A 23,117-nucleotide genomic window follows, 5' to 3' on the forward strand; every position below is an offset into this window, starting at 1 on the left:
ATATATATATATATATATATATATCAGCCACCCTTTGCTCTGAATATTGCTTTGCACACTCTTGGCATTCTCTCTATGAGCTTCAAGAGGTAGTCACCTGAAATGGTTTTCACTTCACAGGTGTGCTTGAAGCTCATCGAGAGAATGCCAAAAGTGTGAAAAGCAGTAATCAGAGCAAAGGGTGGCTATTTTGAAGAAACTAGAATATAAAACATGTTTTCAGTTATTTGTTGTTAAGTACATAACTCCACATGTGTTCATTCATAGTTTTGATGCCTTCAGTGACAATCTACAATGTAAATAGTCATGAAAAGAAAGAAAATGCATTGAATGAGAAAGTGTCCAAACTTTTGGCCTGTTATATATATATATATATATATATATATATATATATATATATATATATATATATATATATATAAAAAATATATATATATATATATATATATATATATATATATATATATTAGGGCTGTCAAACGATTAAAATATTTAATTGTGATTAATCACATTGTTCATAGTTAACTCAAAATTAATCGCGATTAATCGCAAATAGGTAACATTTTTCATCATTAATACGTGTACCCTAGACCAGGGGTTGGCAACCTTTACCACTCAAAGAGCCATTTTGACCCGTTTCACAAAATAAAGAAAACAATGGGAGCCACAAAACTCTTTTGAAATTTAAAATGAAATAACACTGCATACAAAGTTTTTTTTTGCTTTGTGCTGTGAATAAACCAGTGGTCTCAGACACACGGCCCGCACCTTAATAGGAAAATGTAATGTTAGTGCGGCCCGCAAGTTTTATATGAATGCCGCTTGACAGCGTCACACTTGCCAACCCTCCCAATTTTTCCGGGAGACTCCCGAATTTCAGAGCAACTATTCTCTCAAATGTCTGCTGATTTTCACCCAAACAACAATATTAAGGGCGTGCTATGATGGCACTGCCTTTAGTGCCCTCTACAAACTGTACATACAGCGTGCCAGCCCAGTCATATGTTGTATGCAGCTTCTACAGACACACGTAAGTGACTGCAAGGCATACTTGGTCAACAGCCATACAGGTTACACTGAGGGTTGTGATATAAAAAACTTTAACACTCTTACTAATATGCGCCACACTGTGAACCCACACCAAACAAGAATGACAAACACATTTCGGGAGAACATCCGCACCGTAACACAACAGAACAAATACCCAGAATCCCATGCATCCTTAACTCTTCCAAGCTACATTATACACCCTCGCTAACCCCCGCCCTCCCTCTGTGCGTCGGTTGAGGTGGGTGGGATTGGGGGGGGGCGGGGTTTGGTGGTAGCGGGGGTGTATAATGTAGCCCGGAGGAGTTAGGGATGCATGGGATTCTGGGTATTTGTTCTGTTGTGTTACGGTGCGGATGTTCTCCCGAAATGTGTTTGTCATTCTTGTTTGGTGTGGGTTCACAGTGTGGCGCATATTAGTAAGAGTGTTAAAGTTGTTTATATCACAACCCTCAGTGTAACCTGTATGGCTGTTGACCTAGTATGCCTTGCAGTCACAACTGTGTGTAAGCAGAGGCGCATAATACATGTGACTGGGCCGGCACGCAGATAGCATGGTGTAAAAGCGTACGCGACGACATATTGTTGTCCGGGTGAAAATCGGAGAATGTTTGCCCCGAGAGATTTCCGGGAGAGGCACTGAAATCCGGAAACCTCCCGGAAAAATCGAGGGGGTCGACAAGTATGCAGCTGAGCCGCGTCAGAGTGATCAAAGAGCCGCATGCGGTTCCGGAGCCGCGGGTGGCTGACCCCTGCCCTAGACAGATCATTTTCAGGGGGATTGGCTTCATCCTGCTGCATGACAATGGTTTAACCTTCTCTATTAATTAATACAATGTAATATTGAACCTGCTAATCATTATGTGATTGAGGACTCGACCAGGATATGTTATAAGATAATTTACACAATATTTCAGCCAGCCAGAAAAATCCACCCGCCCTCATATTCCTAAACTGATGTACTAGCATTTCTTTAGGTGCAAATATCACAGACTAACATTACTAAACATCTCTGACAAAGCATGATCGCAATGTAAAACATTTTTATTGTCAGGGTTTCCCCTAAATTGCCAAAATACCTGTGGCGGTGGGGGCGTGGTCGATATGATGCATATATTCTTTAAAAAGGAATGTGAATATACATTTAAAACTAATGTTATTATTAACTATAGAATTAACATATATATTTTTCTTACATAATATTGTTTTGTTCTCTTTTTAAATTGTTGCTGCTTATTGTACAATGTACTTAGTTGAGAATTTTTTGTATGTGTTTTTTAGAGATTTCTCCAATCCTTTGAGTCACTTTTTTCTGTAGTAAAAAATTATTGGCAACAAATCTAGCATCTATTTTTGGTGTTACTGGAGACTGGACTCGTGTTTAGAGACTCTGTTTAGATTCTGTCGAGCCATGTCTGTGACGAAAAGCGAGCCGCAGAGAGCCTGACGTTACACTTGCTTCGCGTTGCAGTTGTGGCTGGAGAGATGTGTGGGTCTCCACCAGCAATATGAATCGGTCGTATGTAAAAGAAAGAAAAAGTAAAAACAAGAAATAGCTTTGCATTCATTTTGTAATCTGTATTTGAGTGTGACTTAATACTGACTCATCAGTACCTCATCACAATGTCACGAACGCATCACTTATCGAAAAGTGTGCACAGCCTCACAACTTTGTCCAATGTCCGCAACTTTGTTGCACATTTTGACCAATCTGCTTAATTTTGGGGAATTAATTGTGTCTCTCAGTGCGCTTAAATGCGCACGTCAACTGTTTTATCAAAACGTTTGTTTCTTGTGGAGATGTAGCAGAAACAGCAACATGTAAGAAGATATCAATCAACTCTTTATTATTAATGTCATCCTCCCGCGTAGTTCTGACCTCCTATCTACTAATCCTTCTGAGCATATAAACATTTAGCAAGACACAGGCGTCCTCACTTTCTAGTTTAAATGTATTGAAATATTTATTGCTTGTATTCCGACACGTGACTTCTTCCCGGAAGTGAAAACTGGTGGTGGTCAACCAAGCAAGCAGAGTGTCTATCTAACTATCTGAGTACAAAAGAAGCTTAAATCATCCTGCACAAATGAGATACAAGCAAAACAATCTAACTATACAATAGAATAGATCCCTATACCTTATCAAAAAAAGATTTGTCAAGTGATATCAAGTCGCGTTCCCAGACATATCGAACTATCTGGTGCTCCAGACATCATTCTACACGACAAAACAGATGAAAACTAGGAAAAGCATGGAGGTTTACAACTTCTTTGGGTGTGACTGCGTCAAGGAAATTGGTATCAAGACTCTCCCGGATAAATATGCATCATTTCATGATTTAACGTCGTGTCTACTGATGTTTGTTGCTGTTGCACGCGCCGTTTACGAGTAGCGTGTTTTTCCCCGTCTTTATCAAAATATAACTACAGATGTCAACATTGTGTATGTGCTGAAAGATTCATTGATGATTGTTGCCTTTGGTAAAAGCTTAAAGGCCTACTGAAACCCACTACTACCGACCACGCAGTCTGATAGTTTATATATCAATGATGAAATCTTAACATTGCAACACATGCCAATACGGCCGGGTTAGTTTACTAAAGTGCAATTTTAAATTTCCCGCGAAATATCTGCTAAAAACGTCTTGGTATGATGACGCTGCGGATGTGACGTCACGAGTTAGACAGGACATTTTAGTCCAGCACCGCGGCCAGCTTACAGTTGTCAGTTTTCATCGCAAAATTCCACAGTATTCTGGACATCTGTGTTGGTGAATCTGTTGCAATTTGTTCATTGCATTATGGAGAAAGAAGCTGAGCAAGCAAAGAAGAAAGTTGTCTGTGCGAAGTGGAGTATTTTGCGAGGGAAGTCAGCAACACAACACAGCCGGTGTTTCATTGTTTACATTCCCCAAAGATGCAGTCAAGATCGAAGAACTTGGACAATAGACACTCTTACCAGGAGGACTTTGACTTCGATACACAGACGCCTGTAGAGAACTGGGACAACACAGACTCTTACCAGGATTACTTTGATTTGGATACACAGACGCAGACGTGGTATCGTGAGTACGCAGCTGCGCTTCCAAACATTTGATCGCTTGCCCGTACGTGCGTGTCACGTACGTAACTTTGGGTAAATATATAAGCTTTATGAACCTTGGGTTAGGTGAACGGTCCTTTTGGCTGAGTGATTGTGTGTGTTGTGCAGGTGTTTGAATTGTATTGGCGGGTTATATGGACGGGAGCTAGGAGATTAATATGTGGCATATTAAATATAAGCCTGGTTGTGATGTGGCTAATAGAGTATATATATGTCTTGTGTTTATTTACTGTTGTAGTCATTCCCAGCTGAATATCAGGTCCCACCCGCCTCTCACAGCATCTTCCCTATCTGGATCGCTTCCACTCCCCACTAGTCCTTCACTTGCACTTTTCTCATCCACAAATCTTTCATCCTCGCTCAAATTAATGGGGAAATCGTCGCTTTTTCGGTCTGAATCGCTCTCACTTCTGGCCGCCATCACTGTAAACAATAGGGAACTTTGCGGAAATGTTCAACTGACTACGTCACGCTACTTCCGGTAGGGGCAAGGCTTTTTTTTGTCAGATACCAAAAGTTGCGATCTTTATCGTCCTTGTTCTCTACTAAATCCTTTCAGCAAAAATATGGCTATATCGCAAAATGATCAAGTATGACACATAGAATAGATCTGCTATCCCCGTTTAAATAAAAAAAAATAATTTCAGTAGGCCTTTAACTCCTTTAGGTTTTGCTCACATTTGCTTTCTTTTATTTAGACTCGCCGAGTTGGTGCTTTTTGAAACACTCGTAGCAAACATGTGTTTAAAAAATACAAATAATATCAAGATAATACCTAAATGGGAAATAATAAACATTGTAGATGTATCAAACAAACCTTTAACGGAGTAAACACTGCAAACTCATGCACTCTTCCACTCTGCTCCCTCGGACTGGAGTGTGAGCTGCTTTTCTTTTGGTAAAATCTTGCACTCTTCCTCTCTTTCTAATTATGTCTCAAAGGAACCCTGAAGAAACGTTGATCCTTTTCGCGATTTGAACGATTCGTACAGGCGAAAACAACTCAAGCGTAGGACATGTGTTCTTGGAGAAAGGCTAAATGGCGCCTAGTACCCATTGAGAACAGAGCTAGCTTGACCACCACGCGTATTCAACAGATGAGACGTGAGCAGGACGTGACGTCAGTAACATCCCAGGAATTCAAGCTTTATTTATCCAGTTTATTTATCCAGACTGTGGAACAACCTTCCACTATCTATTAGTACCTCCCAGTCTATGAGCCAATTTAAATCTAGGTTAAAAACATATTTTTACTCCCTGGTGTTCAAATAGGATATCTTGGTTGTTTTTATTTCTTTTTTTATACTTTATTTATTTATTACATTTTAGTATTTTAGGTGATATATTCTGCACTTCTTTTAAGGTATATTTTACTATTGTAATTTATTCATCCTTCTGTGTTACCATGTAATAGTGACACTATGTGCTCCTTTTTTTTGTTGCAAATTGTTTCTTATGTTGTCTGTACAGCACTTTGGCCAACTGGGGTTGTTTTTAAATGTGCTATATAAATAAATAAACTGAACTTAACTATCCAGGGTAAGACAATTAAGAACACATTTTCATTTGCAATGCTGACCTTGCAAAGAGGCAGCAGCATTTACGTTAGAAATTTTGACGTGTGATGATAATTTTTAATAGTCTCTTATAGGGTTGTACGGTATATCGGTATTAGTATAGTACCACGATACTAATGAATCATATTCGGTACTATACCGTCTCTAAAAAGTAGATTAATAATTCATTTTCTACCACTTGCGCTTAATAATTTTGACAAAATATTAGAATGATAAATGACACAATATGTTACTGCAAATGTCAGCAGACTAAATTAGGAGCCTTTGTTTGCCTACTTACTACTAAAAGACAAGTTGTCTTGTATGTTCACTATTTTATTTAAGGACAAACTTGGGTAATAAGAAACATATGTTTAATGTACCGTAATATTTTTTGTTAAAATAAAGCCAATAATGCAATTTTTTGTGGTCCCATATATTTAGAAAAGTACCGAAAAGTATCAAAATACATTTTGCTACCGGTACCAAAATATTGGTATTGGGACAACACTAGTCTCTTATTTACCAACATAAATTGTAATTATTGCTTTTTTTTAGCTATGATTAATTAAAAAGAACAGAAATGTAACAATGAGCTCATGTGTGTACTTTTAAGTCTGTGTAGTATAAAACGAGTAAAACATCAATACAGTATTTGTTTTATTTTTTGTTAAAATCTTCATAAAGTTAAAGTACCAATGATTGTCACACACACAATAGGTGTGGCGAAATTATTCTCTGCATTTGACCCATCACCCTTGATCACCCCCTGGGAGGTGAAGGGAGCAGTGAGCAGCAGCAGTGGCCACGCCCGGGAATAATTTTTGGTGATTTAACCCCCAATTCCAACCCTTGATGCTGAGTGCCAAGCAGGGAGGGAATGGGTCCCATTTTTATAGTCTTTGGTATGACTCGGCCGGGGTTTGAACTCACAACCTACCGATCTCAGAGCGGACACTCTAACCACTAGGCCACTGAGTAGGTGTTCATGTTTTTAAGGTTCCGGTTACAAGAAACACTTAAAACTTTGATAAAAATCACAACATTTCAAAATAATAATTTTTAAAAAAAGCCTTTAAACAACACAACTTTTGCCGCAACCTTCTGAAAAGCTGCTGCAAATTCAGACATTTTAGGCCGCAACATTAAAAAAAAAAACAGGAAAATCCTGGAGGGACTGACTTATTTATATGCACCACATTTGTTTGTAAAATAAAAAGATAAGTAGAAAAAAAAGGAAATGTATGTATACATTACCTGGACACAATTATGGGCACATCTAGCCAGTACACTTACAGGAAGTGACAGATTAGTAGTATTTCCTGTCACGTTGAACCTAGAAGAAGATATAGTGAACTTTGAAATGACTGACCGTACAGCCAGTGCTGTCACAAAGATGCATGAAAGTACTGTAGTAACACCAAACTATCCTGTCCTTTATTTCCTGCACAGGGTGGTGTTTGGTAACAGCAACGGTCTGGCCGTGGTAGACTACATCCAGAAGACCATAGTGCTAAACATGGCCACGGTGGAGCTGTACGGCTCCAACGACCCGTACCAGAGACAACCACGCTCTCCGAGGAAGTCGAGACAGCCCTCCGGAGGTAATCTGAAGCCATGGAATACATGAATGTTAGGAAAATACACCTAACTAAATGCAATAACTGCACACATAATACAGTACATTTGGGACTGACTTGCTGTGCTTGAAATACAAAGTAAACTGGGAATGGCAAATTTGAATGTTACCTCAAAATTATCAACATTTTATTTTTAAATTATTTTGAAAAATATCAAAAATGTAGTTATTTAGTTGTAAATATGTATTTTTTATTTTTATATAATATTATATATACACATATATATATATAAAAATCACGTGAGACAAATTTTGCTTGAACATACTCCTATGACTAATAGCAACACTGTTATATTGCTAATAGTGATTATAATAAAAGACAATAGTATTAGCTTGATTTGTTTTTCTCAATACGCTAAAAGAAATAGAAAACACATGTATTACACAAATGCAATTAACATAAATGGTTTTGTTTTATAATGTATTATTATTATCATTATTGTTATGTACAAGTAGTATAATCACATTAAAAAATCATGGATTATAAATGTATGTTTCTTTAACTTCACAACAGTACAATAATTCAAATATAACACACTGTAGGTAACAAATGTAACTCAAATTGGTAAGAAAATAGATTTTACCATTTTAAATAATTATCTGAATCAAAAATTGAAGTGTTTTACTGTTGTCAGCTTTTTTTACCGTCTTAAGTCTTGAAACGGATGCCATTATTGGGTGAAATGTAGTCATGTGACGTTGATGATATATTGCATGCTATGTTGATATTTAGCATGTGGTCCCTTCAAGAATGTGGGTGACTGTGCAAGATAATAGTGTCATGTGGACACACTGCCACCTTGTGTTCGACCATTGAAGTGCATTTAAATATTGGGAGACGCCACCTGCACACCAGCAAAAAAGTTTGATGACGGATGAAGTGGTAATGTGTGTGTACGTAAAATAACACACACAAGGGGCCACATATTCACTCACTCACGCACTCACGCACACACACACACACACACACACACACACACACACACACACACACGCACGCACGCACGCACGCACGCACGCACGCACGCACGCACGCACGCACGCACAGAGCATCTGGTGTCAGGGAGTGTTAAGCAGTGGGCTGGCACCTGTCAGAGCTTAGCGAGGGCGAGTGGTAATCAGACGTCCAGCTGCGCTTCACCGCCAGCAGACTGCTGCCCTGCTTGGCCTTCTGCCTCACTGAACCATCACACACACACATACACACACTTACACGCGCACACACACAAGACGAAAACACATTAAAGTGTTAAAAGTTTCCTCGCATGTACACACATTTTTTAATTTTTGCAACAGTCATCACAACAGTTTATTCTGTATTTATATGTATTCCTTATATATTACTGAGCAGCCACCCTTTGACTACATTACCAAGAAGTTCCATTACCTGTTCTATGGTTATCACTGTTTTTCGAAAAGCAAATTGATATTTCAACTGATTTCTTTTTACTAGGACTGTCATAGTGACTGCGATGATAACACGTTATCTATACTTTCCTTTAAAGCGGGTTCAGCAACCTGCAGCTCTAGAGCCGCATGCGGCTCTTTTGCGCCGCCCTAGTGGTTCCCTAGACCTCTTTCAGAGATGTGTGAAAATGGAAAAAGATGAAGAAAAAACAATTGTTTTAATATATTTTCTGTAGGAGAACAAACATGACACAAACCTTCCTAATTGTTAGAAATCCCACTGTTTATGTTATACATGCTTCACTATTGAGAGTATTTGACAAGCACCGTTTTGTCCTAATTTCAGCGATCCTTGAACTCATTGTAGTTTGTTTACATATACAACTTTCTCCGACGCTGCCACAGATAGACGTGTTTTATGCCACTCCTTCTTTTCTCATTTTGTCCACCAAATATTTTATGCTGTGTGTGAATGCACAAAGGTGAGCTTTATTGATTTTATTGATTTGCTGGAGTGCTTATCAGGCAAATTTGGTCAATCCATGACTGCAAGCTAATCGATGCTAACATGCTATTTAGGCTAGCTGTTTGTACATATTGCATCATTATGCCTCGTTTGTAGGTATATTTGAGCTCATTTAATTTCCTTTACTTATGTCGTCTGTGTATTTAATTTGTATTTGCATGTTTCATGACACATTATCTGTATGTAATATTAGCTGCATTTCCTGTAATAGTTCTTTGTGTGCCATGTTGTTCCAGACCACAGCAAACGTTACCCAGCATGCAAAGATTGTAATAAATCCATTGAAAGAAGACAGCCTGCCATTTCCTTGAATTTGGACACACACATCTATACCTTTGGCCATTCTAAGCTAGTAATTTCAAGAAGTTATTTAATCCCGTGAGAAGCTTCCATTTTACTAATGATTTCCAATGTTGCAAAAATGTTTAGAATAAAAATACAAATACAACATTTCTGTCTACAAAGATTTGTGTCAGCCTTTGATAGTAGGCTAATATCGACACTTACATCATGTGTTGCCTTCATTATCACACTTATATAAGGCTTTTAATTTTTTGCGGCTCCAGACAGATTTTTTTTTGTATTTTTGGTCCAATATGGCTCTTTTATTGTTTTGGGTTGCCGACCACAATCCCCCAGTGCGTATCGTGCAGTCAACAAACTGCGGGGGCTGTACGTAACTCTCACTACAAAGATGATGGTCATGTCGTGTTTGCATCTCACTGTTTTGTTGGATGGATAATGGATAATTTACAATGAAATAAGGTATGGTGCGTCGCTAGTCGCTACAGCATCTGTCTGCTGCCAGCCACAACAGGAGCAGCTGATTGCTTGCACCTGCGCTGATTGGAGTAGCAGCAGCCGATCCAGAGGGCGATTAAAGTCAGCTGACATGTCATCTTTAAACAGTGTCAGGTGTGACATGGCTCACACTTGAATTGCTATTGCGACTCCCAGTGGACACATTTAGAACAGCAGTTTCTTTCATTGAAAAATTGTAGCTCTTTTTTATACTTTGCAAACTTATTTTGCGGGCCGTGGGCCGGATTAAACCTGGCCGTACTTTTGACACCACTGGTCTAGGCCGTGCACACTTATTAATCATGACAATATGTATATCTATCTGCGATTAATCGCAATTAATTTTGAGTTAACTATGAAGAAAATGCAATTAATTGCGATAGATAATTTAACTGTTTGACAGCTTTACTTTTGATATATTTTTTCAAAAAAGTTGTTCAAACTGCAAATTGTTAGGGACGTTCAACTTCCCTAGAGATATAAATATTTTGTTCTAGGGTCATACTATTCCCTTTATATAAAAAAAAAGATTTGAAGTAGAGATGTCCGATAATATCGGCCGATAAATTCTTTAAAAATGTAATATCGGACATTATCGGTATCGGTTTCAAAAAGTAAAATGTGTGACTTTTTAAAACGCTGCTGTGTACACGGACGTAGGGAGAAGTACAGAGCGCCAATAAACCTTAAAGGCGCTGCCTTTGCGTGCCGGCCCAATCACATAATATCTACGGCTTTTCACACACACAAGTGAATGCAAGGCATACTTGGTCAACAGCCATACAGGTCACACTGAGGGTGACCATATAAACAACTTTAACACTGTTACAAATATGCGCCACACTGTGAACCCACACCAAACAAGAACGACAAACACATTTCGGGAGAACATCCGCACCGTAACACAACATAAACACAACAGAACAAATACCCAGAACCCCTTGCAGCACTAACTCTTCCAGGACGCTACAATATACACCCCCCGCTACTCCCTACTCCCCCGCCCCCCCAACCTCAACCTAGACCCCGCCCACCTCAACCTCCTCATGCTCTCTCAGGGAGAGCATGTCCCAAATTCCAAGCTGCTGTTTTGAGGCATGTTAAAAAAAATAATGCACTTTGTGACTTCAATAATAAATATGGCAGTGCCATGTTGGCACTTTTTTCCATAACTGGAGTTGATTTATTTTGGAAAACCTTGTTACATTGTTTAATACATCCAGCGGGGCATCACAACAAAATTTGGCATAATAATGTGTTAATTCCACGACTCTATATATCGGTATCGGTTGATATCGGAATCGGTAATTAAGAGTTGGACAATATCGGAATATCGGATATCGGCAAAAAAAAACATTATCGGACATCTCTACTTATTAATGATGACAATATACTGTATATCTATCTGCGATTAATCGCAATTAATTTTGAGTTAACTATGACGAAAATGCAATTAATTGCGATAGTTAATTTAATTGTTTGACAGCTTTACTTTTGATATTTTTTTTCAAAAAAGTTGTTCGAACTGCAAATTGTTAGGGACGTTCAACTTCCCTAGAAATATACATATTTTGTTCTAGGGTCATACTATTCCCTTTATATATAAAAAAAGTGTTTTAAGTTACATTTTTGAGTTAAGATAAAATATAAAAGCTATCGGAAAAAAAAACTAAGTTTTATTTTTTAAAAAGGTGTATTGGGAGCCACACACTAATTGAGGTGTAAAAAAAAAAAGTCAACTGTAATAATCTGTTCCAGGGTCAAACTAATACTTTTTTTTTCTCCTGTCATTTCCACAGTTACAACTGTTACACATGTGTAAAAAGTAATCCTAGTAATAAACAATTGATTATGGATTGACTGAATCATGTGATCTCTGCCGTAGGACTGTGCGACATCAACGAGGGATCGGCCACGTCAGAGGACCGCTGCAAGTCTCCTACTTCAGGTACCATGTCCTTTATGTCAATATTAAATGAAATACATCAACATGCTTTCATTTTTGATGCAGCTGCTGTTATAATGCATGCTCAAGATGGAGGCTCGTGTTACAAAGCTTATTTTTCTTTTTTAATTACAATTGTGGCTCGCCTAACTTTATCTTTTTCAACCACTGTCATTCTATTTCACATTTCTATCGACTGCACCACTTTAATATTGTACTTTTACGTGTACTTTGTTACGGTTGGTTCTTTTTTTTCCCTCCATTATGCAGAGCTCAATAGACAGGAATAAATACCAAAGAAAGAAAAGTGTGCAACAGACCAGAAACACATGCAGGCCCAGTGATGCAAACAATTACACAATAGGGGTCCATTTTAGTCCATTAAACTATGTAAATCAAACCTGTTCAGTGTGAAAAAACATAATTTCATGAATATATCCCTCAAATTGACGAGGTTTTCTAATTATATATTTTTGACATATGATATATGATATCATATGGGACAATGCATGCACATCCTCTTAACTAAAAAGGAAATATGTTTATTTATTTTAAATGCATTATGTATATTGTAAATATTAATTTATTGCATGTATTTTATGTAATATTAATTACTAAATGTATTAATTCATTTAAGTAGACACCAAACTATGATTAACCCAAAATGAATAAATAAAAATGAAATCTGTTACAAGGTAAAACTGTTACCGCCGTAACACTAACTGATGAACTGGACAGGCAATGTTTTCCACATTCTTAACGGCCATAAAAGTGTAAAAAGAAGTTAACCACTGTAAAAATTACACTCTAATGTTGATACCAAATGACAGCACGTGTTCTTAGTCCTACAAGGTCTTTTAGGGTCACAAAAAAAGCCCACAAAACACAATTTGAGACTGGGCACGAATGGTGAAAAACCAAGAATAATGTACACATCTGTACCTGTACTCGAAACACCCAAAACCAGTGAAGTTGGCACGTTGTGTAAGTCATAAATAAAAACAGAATACAATGATTTGCAAATCCTTTTCAACTTATATTCAATTGAATAGACTGCAAAGACAAGATATTTAATGTTCGAACTGAGAAACATGTTTTTTTTTTGCAAATAATCATGAACTTAGAATTTAATGGCAGCAACACATTGCAAAAAAGTTGGCACAAGGGCATGTTTACCACTGTGTTACATGGCCTTTCCTTTTAACAACACTCAGTAAATGTTTGGGAACTGAGGAGACCAATTTTTGAAGCTTTTCAGGTGGAATTATTTCCCATTCTTGCTTGATGTACAGCTTAAGTTGTTCAACAGGCCGGGGTCTCCGTTGTGGTATTTTAGGCTTCATAATGCGCCACACATTTTCAATGGGAGACAGGTCTGGACTACAGGCAGGCCAGACTAGTACCCACACTCTTTTACTCTGAAGTCATGCTGTTGTAACATGTACGGAATGTGGCTTGGCATTGTCTTGCTGAAATAAGCAGGGGCGTCCATGAAAAAGACGTTGCTTGGATGGCAACATATGTTGCTCCAAAACCTGTATGTACCTTTCAGCATTAATGGTGCCTTCACAGATGTGTAAGTTACCCGCTTACGTGCAGTGATTTCACCAGGTTCTCTGAACCTTTTGATGATATTACAGACCGTAGATGGTGAAATCCCTAAATTCCTTGCAATAGCTCGTTGAGAAATGTTGTTCTTAAACAATTTGCTCACGCATTTGTTCACAAAGTGATGACCCTCGCCCCATGCTTGTTTGTGAATGACTGAGCATTTCATGGAAGCGGCCTTTATACCCAATCATGGAACCCACCTGTTCCCAATTAACCTGTTCACCTGTGGGATGTTCCAAATAAGTGTTTGATGAGCATTCCTCAACTTTCTCAGTCCTTTATGCCACTTGTGCCAGCTTTTTTGAAACATGTTGCAGGTATCAAATTCCAAATGAGCTAATACCTGCAAAAAATAAAGATTACCTTTTCGAACGTTATGTATCTTGTCTTTGCAGTCTATTCAATTGAATATAAGTTGAAAAGGATTTGCAAATCATTGTATTCTGTTTTTATTTACGATTTACACAACGTGCCAACTTCACTGGTTTTGGGGTTTTACATCAACTATTGAACATACAAAACTTGACTTGTAAAAAACATTATTTTTTTACCCCTTGTTGATCAAATTACTTTTGATTTAAGTTGTATTAAAAAAAAAACGAATTATTTATTATTAAGCAGAGAAAAGAAATATGCTCGGGCGTGATTGCCAAACCTTGATGGATATGATCGAACACGCGGAAGTCATCTTTTTGATCAATCAAATTTCGGACAGCATTTTTCTTAGACATTAAGCACCAGCATTGTTAAAAATACAATACATAATATACAACTATAGATAATATTTGAATAAAAACAATAACAAAGAGTAATATACATATTACCATGAACCGTGACTGGTCCCCTTGTTTACAGAGGAACATTGATAAATCCTGTCACTAATGTTCTATTTCCTCCAATAACGAGCAGTTTTTGTCAAAGTCCATCCTTTCATTATCGTGGTGATGTTTGGCAGCCAAATGAAAGGCTTTGGTGGAACCCACCCACTTTTTAATGCGTATTTTACACCCAAAAAGGCAACGGCCTCAAGATGTAAACATGGCCGCTTGTATGCAAAGACAAGCCAAAGGATGTCTCTAACTTGACTTTACTTCTCCCTCCTCATCCTTTACACGCCCTAAAGTGTTGATGACAAACAGCAATCTCCAACAGTTCTACAATGGAGCTGGTAGAGGAGGTAAGATTGGCCCAAAGACTTTTACAAGAAGGACAAGAGTGCTCCACATTTGTCCTGTCTCTGTCCTCCATGTCCCCGTAGTGGCACTTCATGCTCTACCAGCAATATCTAGGTTAGCCTCTGTCTCTGTTGTGTACCTTGAAGGTGTTTACACGTGAATAAGAAGGAATGGCACATGGAGCAGAGACTAATCCAGAAGCCAGGTGGCAGCGTGACGACACGTTAGAATTGCATGCTACTTGTACGTAGCATTAGCTTCACAGTATGTCAATGTGCAGTCATTGGAGTCTTTTATGTCCATAATGTCGTAAGTCTATTGTTTTATATACAGTATAATAACATACTTTCCCTTATATCTTATTGGTCTGTAAAGTTTGGCTGCGCCCATTTTAATACTTATAAGCCGAGCTGCTATAAAGTACCAGTAGCGTGGAAAAACAAGTTGCCTCTATATGAGTCTATAAGACTTCCAAAGTTTGCGAGTAAATAGATATGATCAAAATAGTATCAATCCCGAGCCATTCTGGGAGATAATGAGCACGCCAGTCACGTGGTCGCGTGTCGTAGATTTAGGAGCTGCAGATCCCTTCCCCACCAATAATAATGTAAATCATGCAGACTTTGTGGGAGCAAGTAACGATTACTTTGGGACAACTGATGGTCCAGAACCTTATATTGTTGGTCCTGAATAGAAGGCGGATGAGTTAAAGTTAAAGTACCACTGATAGTCACACACACACTCGGTGTGACAAAATTACCCTCTGCATTTGACCCATCCCATTGTTCCACCCCCTGGGAGGTGAGGGGAGCAGTGAGCAGCAGCGGTGGCCGCGCCCGGGAATCATTTTGGTGATTTAACCCCCAATTCCAACCCTTGATGCTGAGTGCCAAGCAGGGAGGTTATGGGTCCCATTTTTATAGTCTTTGGTATGACTCGGCCGGGGTTTGAACTCACAACCTACCGATCTCAGGGCGGACACTCTAACCACTTGAAGTTTGAGAAGCTCTGCTAAACAGATCCAGCTGTAGTGAATAACTACGCATCATGTAGCAGCAGTATTGCTAAGTGCTCAACAAGAAATACAAACTACGGCCAAAATAAAACGATAGCTTACTGTACAATGTCTGCTCTTACTTTGACGATGACTGATAGGCTGTCCATATCTTCCACTTTACATGAATAATTATTTTTTATCCACATGAAGGGTTAAAAAGTTACTACTGACACTGTCTTCTGTTGTAGTGTTTGTCTTCATCTCCGGGTATAAATTGAATGATGATGAACAACTTCGAGATTTATGGCTAAATCCTCCCATTACAAGACATCGCCGGCTCATTGCTGCCATGCTGCATGAGCTTCTTCTTCTTCTTTACAGTTTTACAGCAGTTTGTATCCATATACAGTATGTTGCATTACTGCCATCTTCAGTTTCATTTTATAATTACATTATACCGTATTTTTCGGACTATAAGTTGCAGTTTTTTTCATCGTTTGGCCGGGGGTGCGACTTATACTCAGGAGCGACATATGTGTGAAATTATTAACACATTACCGTAAAATATCAAATAATATTATATAGCTCATTCACGTAAGAGACTAGACGTATAAGATTCCATGGGATTTAGCGATTAGGAGTGACAGATTGTTTGGTAAACGTATAGCATGTTCTATATGTTATAGTTATTTGAATGACTCTTACCATAATATGTTACGTTAACATACCAGGCACGTTCTCAGTTGGTTATTTATGCGTCAGATAACGTACACTTATTCAGCCTGTTGTTCACTATTCTTTATTTATTTGAAATTGCCTTTCAAATGTCTATTCTTGGTGTTGGGTTTTATCTAATACATTTCCCCCAAAAATGCGACTTATACTCCAGTGCGACTTATACTCCGAAACATACGGTAGTCTCTACTTGAGTCCAGTGCTGCATAAATTGTAGTTAGCTTTCGGTTATCAATGCTAATAATACTTTGTCTTTGTTATCGCTTATAATAACAACATCGCTAATATTTGGTTAATTTTCAGGTCACAAAATGTATTTAGAGTATTATTGGCGAGTTTTGGATGGTTATATAGACAGTTTTGTGGGCGAAATAGAGAGCCCCCATTGACTCCATGATTGTTAGCAGACTTTTTATTTATGTATTTATTTGCGACAGCACATGATGTGATAATGATAAACAGCACATATCTGTCTAATTTTTGCGTATTTCCAGTACCACTGATGTGATATTATGGTCAGAGTGCAGAAGTGTTACTACAATCTACGGAAATAGCCAAAGGTATTCAGGGCAGAATATTCAACATGGGTGACTAAATTTGTGTCATTTTGTGAAAAACTGTATTTTTAAAATACTTTGCGGCTTTTAAATACAATTTGAAACACAATTAAGTATATAAAGTCAACTTGTTTTTCCTCTCTACTGCTACTTTAATACAAGGAACCTTTATTGGTCATTTTAAGTCAGTATGAACACCACACGCCTCACTAAGCTAGTGGAACCATGTGACTCCCTGCAGCCAATCAGCAAATGGCGGTATGGAAACGTTTATGATTCAATCTAATGAAAGAAAAACACATTCATTACTATGCAATTATTTATAATATAAGTATTATATCTGTAATAATTATTTTTAAATATACATATATATATACATTTTAAAATAATTATATATATAATTATTTATATATATGTATATATATATATATATATATATATATATATATATATATATATACATATATATATATATATATATATATATATATATATATATATATATATATATATATATATATATATATATATATATATATATATATATATATATATATATATATATATATATATATATATATATATATATATATATGTATATATATATATATATATATATATATATGTATATATGTATATATATATATATATATATATATATATGTATATATATATATATATATATGTATATATATATATATATATATATATATATGTATATATGTATGTATATATATGTATATATATATATATATATATATATATATATATATATATATATATATATATATATATATATATATATATATATATATATATATATATATATATACAATTAAACCGACAATTATATAATTATATTAACTACAGATTACCGGTATGTTATATGTTATAACTTGTTACATTTATTTAATACAAATTAAATGAAATACATTTCAAGTAATTAATACCATAATAAAATGTAAACATTGTTCATGAAATAAATGTAACACTAGTTTCACCAAAATCATTTAATTCAATTGTATTTATTGCAATGTAATTAATGGAACATTTCATACATGATTTTCACAATGTAAATAATTGGATCATACTTTAATTTTTTTAAATATCTTTATATGTGTTTGATTTTTTCTACAATTTTCTGTAATATTTATTAACCTGCCATAAGATACATGCATAAGCCATAAAATAAATACATGTTAATAAAGAGTTTCACAATAATTAATGAATGTTAATGTTACATTAATAATGGACAATTTAACACATTATTAACCATTGTTATTAATTTATTCCTTTAATTGGATCACCATGTTTCAAATATAAATGTTACCATTTTTATTTAAATTTTTTTCTCACTTTAGTGGTTTTAGTATACTTGCAGATGAGAACGACTGTTATAGTCCACTAAAGAAGGTAATCTAGGGCCACCATGGCAACAACAGAGATACATTTTTAAACACATATCATTTAGTTGCAAATCAAAGTTTTGGTCGTCTTATCCACCGTGTGTTTTTCTCTGTGTTGTTTCGAATGCGCCCTGTCTTGTCTCGGGTGCATGCTGCAGTGGCATGACCACCTTCAGTGACGCCACACTTTTGTTGCGTCCACTTTTCGGAGCATTGTGCGACATCAGAGGTGTCGTCCCTTTTTGTCCCGTCTGTCACAGCATGCCTCTTGTTACTCAGCGACGTCAGCTTTTGGACGCCTCGCCTGTCAATCAGCAATCCGCAGGCTCCTGCGCTGTGTACCTTCCGCTGTTCTCTCTCCTCGAGCTTTGCATGGCATCGTGTTTGAGCTTTGGACGTGTGCTTTTGTAAAGCGGGATGTTCTCTTTTTTTCAGCAAAGATGTCACGGAAATTAAGCTTGCCTACTGAGCTAAAGCCAGACTTGGGTAAGCCTTGACTTCGTGTCTCCAAACAAACTTGCTACGATATGCAGTGATAACACACGCCCATTGACCATGTAGCCTCAAAATGGGGGTTATGTTTTATTTTTGAGTTTGCACGAGACCGCGGTGGCACTGATCTGTCCCCATTGAAATCATGCAAAATTTGGATTTCAAAAATGAAATGTCTGTGATTCCACATGAGAGGTCAGTGGCGCTAAGCTTCAGTCTGCACACTTCATCCGCGCTCTGTAACTTCTACCGCTTCCTCTGCTGTCTTCTTTATGTGCATTCTTAAGCTGCCTATGTATGAGACACTAAACAGCTCAACTCAGCATTTTTAGTGGCAAAGATGCCACATTTCGGACATTTAACTGCATTTCCTTTATAAATCATGGAGGAAATGAATACATTTAATGACATTTTTTTCAACTCCGGTATTCAGAATAACAAAGACAACACATTTAAAGTCAATCAATCAATCAAAGTTTATTTATATAGCCCTTAATCACAAATGTCTCAAAGGGCTGCACAAGCCACAACGACATCCTCGGCTCAGATCCCATATCAGGGCAAGAAAAAAACTCAACCCAAAGTGATACAATGAGATCGGGTCGATCGGTGCAATGGATGCCGAGTGGATCTAGTTAATAGTGTGAAAGTCCAGTCCATAGTGGGGCCAGCAGGGGATCATCTTGAGTGGAGACAAGTCAGCAGCGCAGAGACGTCCCCAACTGATGCACAGATGAGTGGTCTACCCCGGGCCCCGACTTTGAATCATCTGTGGTCACCTAATAACCTCTCCACGCAGGGGAGTGGGGCAAAGCAGAAAAGAGACGGCAGATCAACTGGTGTAAAAGGGGGATCTATTTAAAGGCTCGCGTATACAAATGAGTTTTAAGATGGGACTTAAATGCTTCTACTGAGGTAGCATCTCTAACTGTTACCAGGAGGGCATTCCAGAGTACTGGAGCCCGAATAGAAAACGCTCTATAGCTCCCAGACTTTTTTTGGGCTCTGGGAATCACTAATAAGCCGGAGTTCTTTGAACGCAGATTTCTTGCCGGGACATATGGTACAATACAATCGGCAAGATAGGATGGAGCAAGACCGTGTAGTATTTTATACGTAAGTAGTAAAACCTTAAAGTCGCATCTTAAGTGCACGGGAAGACAGTGCAGGTGAGCCAGTATAGGCCTAACATGATCAAACTTTCTTGTTCTTGTCAAAAGTCTAGCAGCCGCAATTTGTACCAACTAGAGATGTCTGATAATATCGAGCTGCCGATATTATCGGCCGATAAATGCCTTAAAATGTTTTTTTTGTTTGTTTTTTTTTGTTTTTTTTTAATACTGTCCTGCCCAGCTTCTCGGGCAAATCATATAGCAGATGTAGATGCCCATATCGGCTGTTCAGATTTACTTTACAAAAGAGAAGTGTAGGATACTTCTCTTGTTGCCTTACTTGTATTTTGACTTTATTAAATGTATTTATATTATCATTTGGTGCAGCCGGGCCAGAGCAGGAGGGGATAGAAAGAGAGAAAAAGGAAGACCGAGGGGGGAATTGTGGGGACAAGAGGGGGATTAGACAGAGAGACAAAAACAACAACAGCAAACACAACAACAACAACAGAGCAACATCAGCAAATACGACATGTACAAATATGATGGTAAAAGTAATAGCAAATAAGCAGTTAGCGAAAATAAAAAAAAAATACAGAAATGACCATGAGCATTATTACACTAAAAATGGAGCAATATGAATACCAATAGAAGTAGTGCTATTGATAATAAACAATACCAATACTTTACCTTTATTATCAACAATACAATTGTTCAAATGCAACAATACATATACGTAATGATAACTTGAGATACGAAAGAATGCAGAAAAATGGAGGGGAAGAAAGAGAAGCAACCTACATTAACCTTGTAGATTGTTATAGTAACAATAGGTTAAGCTTTGTCAGTGTGCCATGTGTTTTCCCAGTTTACCCTAGGGCAACAACGTTAATATATGTTTGATGAAACGTGATTATGTGCATGAGTGTATGTGTGCATATGTACTTGTATATGTACAGTATGTGTATATGTGTGCTTGTACAGTGAATGTATATGTACAGTGTGTGTATATGTGTGTACAGCGAATGTATATGTACAGTATGTGTATACAGTATGTGTGTTTTAACAGTGAATGTATATGTACAGTATGTGTATATGTGTGTTTGTACAGTGAATGTATATGTACAGTATGTGTATGTGTGTGTTTGTACAGTGAATGTATATGTGTAGTATGTGTATGTGTGTGTTTGTACAGTGAGTGTATATGTACAGTATGTGTATATGTATGTTTTTACAGTGAATGTATATGTACAGTATATGTATGTGTGTGTTTGTACAGTGAATGTATGTGTAGTATGTGTATGTGTGTGTCTGTACAGTGAGTGTATATGTACAGTATGTGTATATGTATGTTTTTACAGTGAGTGTATATGTACAGTATGTGTATATGTATGTTTTTACAGTGAATGTATATGTACAGTATGTGTATACAGTATGTTTGTATAATGAATGTGCGTGTGGATGTACGAACTTTGAGTGTGTAAATATGTACTGTATTTATTTGTGTATGTATGTGGGAGCGTAGGTACCTATGTATGTCTGTATGTATGTGTATGAGTATATGTGAATCTGCATGTACAATACATTTGACTCCCAGTGTGTGCGGGAGCCAGAGTACGGCCCCAGCCTCCCCGAGAACCCATCCCACAAACAGTAGGTGTGGTGCCCAGGGAACCAGGGGCCACTTCCCCCACGCAGCCAAGCCGGACAGCGACAGGAACCCCAGAGCCTGGCCCACCGCGCCACCCACAAGGGCCAGCAGCAGGCCGCAGACAGACGCACCCGGCAGAGGACAAGGCACGAGAAAAGCAGGGGGCAGCCAGACCCCAAGCCAGCGAGAGACCACACCCCACACGGACAGAAAGGCGGGACGCCCCGCCCGAGGGGCCCGGAGACCCCCCGCAACCGGACGGGAAGACCGCCCCCGCCCCACCGGCAACCGGACCCCCACGAGCCCCCCACCCCCCCACCCCCCCACCCCCGGAGAGCGCGGCGAGGCCAGCCCACAGCCACCCCACCCAAGCCGGCCGCCACAGGACCACCCAGCACGGGGCCACGGGAACCACCCACCCCACCCGCAGGGACCCCAACGATGGAGATGTAACAACCAGCAACCGCCCCGCCGAGTCCCACCCCTGAGGTAGGGAAAATAAATATATAAAATATATAAATACATAATAATAATAATAATAATAATAATAATAAAATATAGTAAAAAATAAGAATAAATAAATAATTAAATCTATTTATAAAAAAAAAAAAAGAATTAAAAGAAGGTCACAGACATGCTGACACACAAGGTCGCTACCCCAACAACTGGCCGACTCGCAGCACCTCGGAATACCCTGCAGCACCAAGCCACCACAGTAGACGCAGGGACCAGACCCAGCAGGCCCCAACCAAGACGGGCACCCGGAAGGGATGGACGGCGGGACCCAGGAGCTCCCGACACGCAGTCCGGATGCAGTAGCCTGAGGCGCCGACCCCCACCCGACAGGCAGGCCCAGAACGTACCCCCAGAAATATACATACATATATGTATATACATACACATAAACATACACATGTACACATACACACACATACATATGCATACACATATACATACATACATACATACATACATACATACATACATACATACATACATACACACACACACACACACACACACACACACACACACACACACACACACACACACACACACATACATATACACAGTTTGTCAGCCCCGACAACCACCACGCGCGCGCGCTGCCACCAGTCACAACATCAGCCACCCCCCTGCACCAGACCCAGCAGCCACGGGCGCCCACACCACAAACAAACGGCAGCAGAAACAGCAGCCACAACACCCCCAGACAGCCAGCACCACCCAATCAAATCAAATCGATCAAAAAAAACCCGCGACCGGCAACCACACGCCAACAGGATCACAGAGACCAGCCAGCGCCAGCCCGCCAGCAAGCCCAAACGCCAACACGCAAACAAGAGACACCAACACC

At 38.3% G+C, this 23,117-nt stretch overlaps 1 protein-coding gene across 20 annotated transcripts in view; it reads left to right on the forward strand.

Moving 5' to 3' along the window:
* stxbp5a (syntaxin binding protein 5a (tomosyn)) overlaps nucleotides 1–23,117 on the forward strand; it is a 441,079-nt gene that overhangs the window by 222,120 nt on the left and 195,842 nt on the right. For 8 of the 20 annotated variants that reach the window (XM_062044598.1, XM_062044603.1, XM_062044602.1 and 5 more), the window contains 5 exons: nucleotides 7,159–7,310; nucleotides 11,965–12,027; nucleotides 12,091–12,120; nucleotides 14,759–14,812; nucleotides 18,941–18,990. In XM_062044598.1, coding sequence (XP_061900582.1) covers nucleotides 7,159–7,310; nucleotides 11,965–12,027; nucleotides 12,091–12,120; nucleotides 14,759–14,812; nucleotides 18,941–18,990 — 349 coding nt within the window. Of the gene's footprint in view, nucleotides 1–7,158; nucleotides 7,311–11,964; nucleotides 12,028–12,090; nucleotides 12,121–14,758; nucleotides 14,813–18,940; nucleotides 18,992–23,117 lie in introns of all 20 variants that reach the window. The other 12 variants (XM_062044605.1, XM_062044612.1, XM_062044614.1 and 9 more) reach the window with 9 other exon arrangements.

This window comes from Entelurus aequoreus, linkage group LG04 (genome assembly GCF_033978785.1).
Source record: "Entelurus aequoreus isolate RoL-2023_Sb linkage group LG04, RoL_Eaeq_v1.1, whole genome shotgun sequence".
NCBI lineage: Eukaryota > Metazoa > Chordata > Actinopteri > Syngnathiformes > Syngnathidae > Entelurus > Entelurus aequoreus.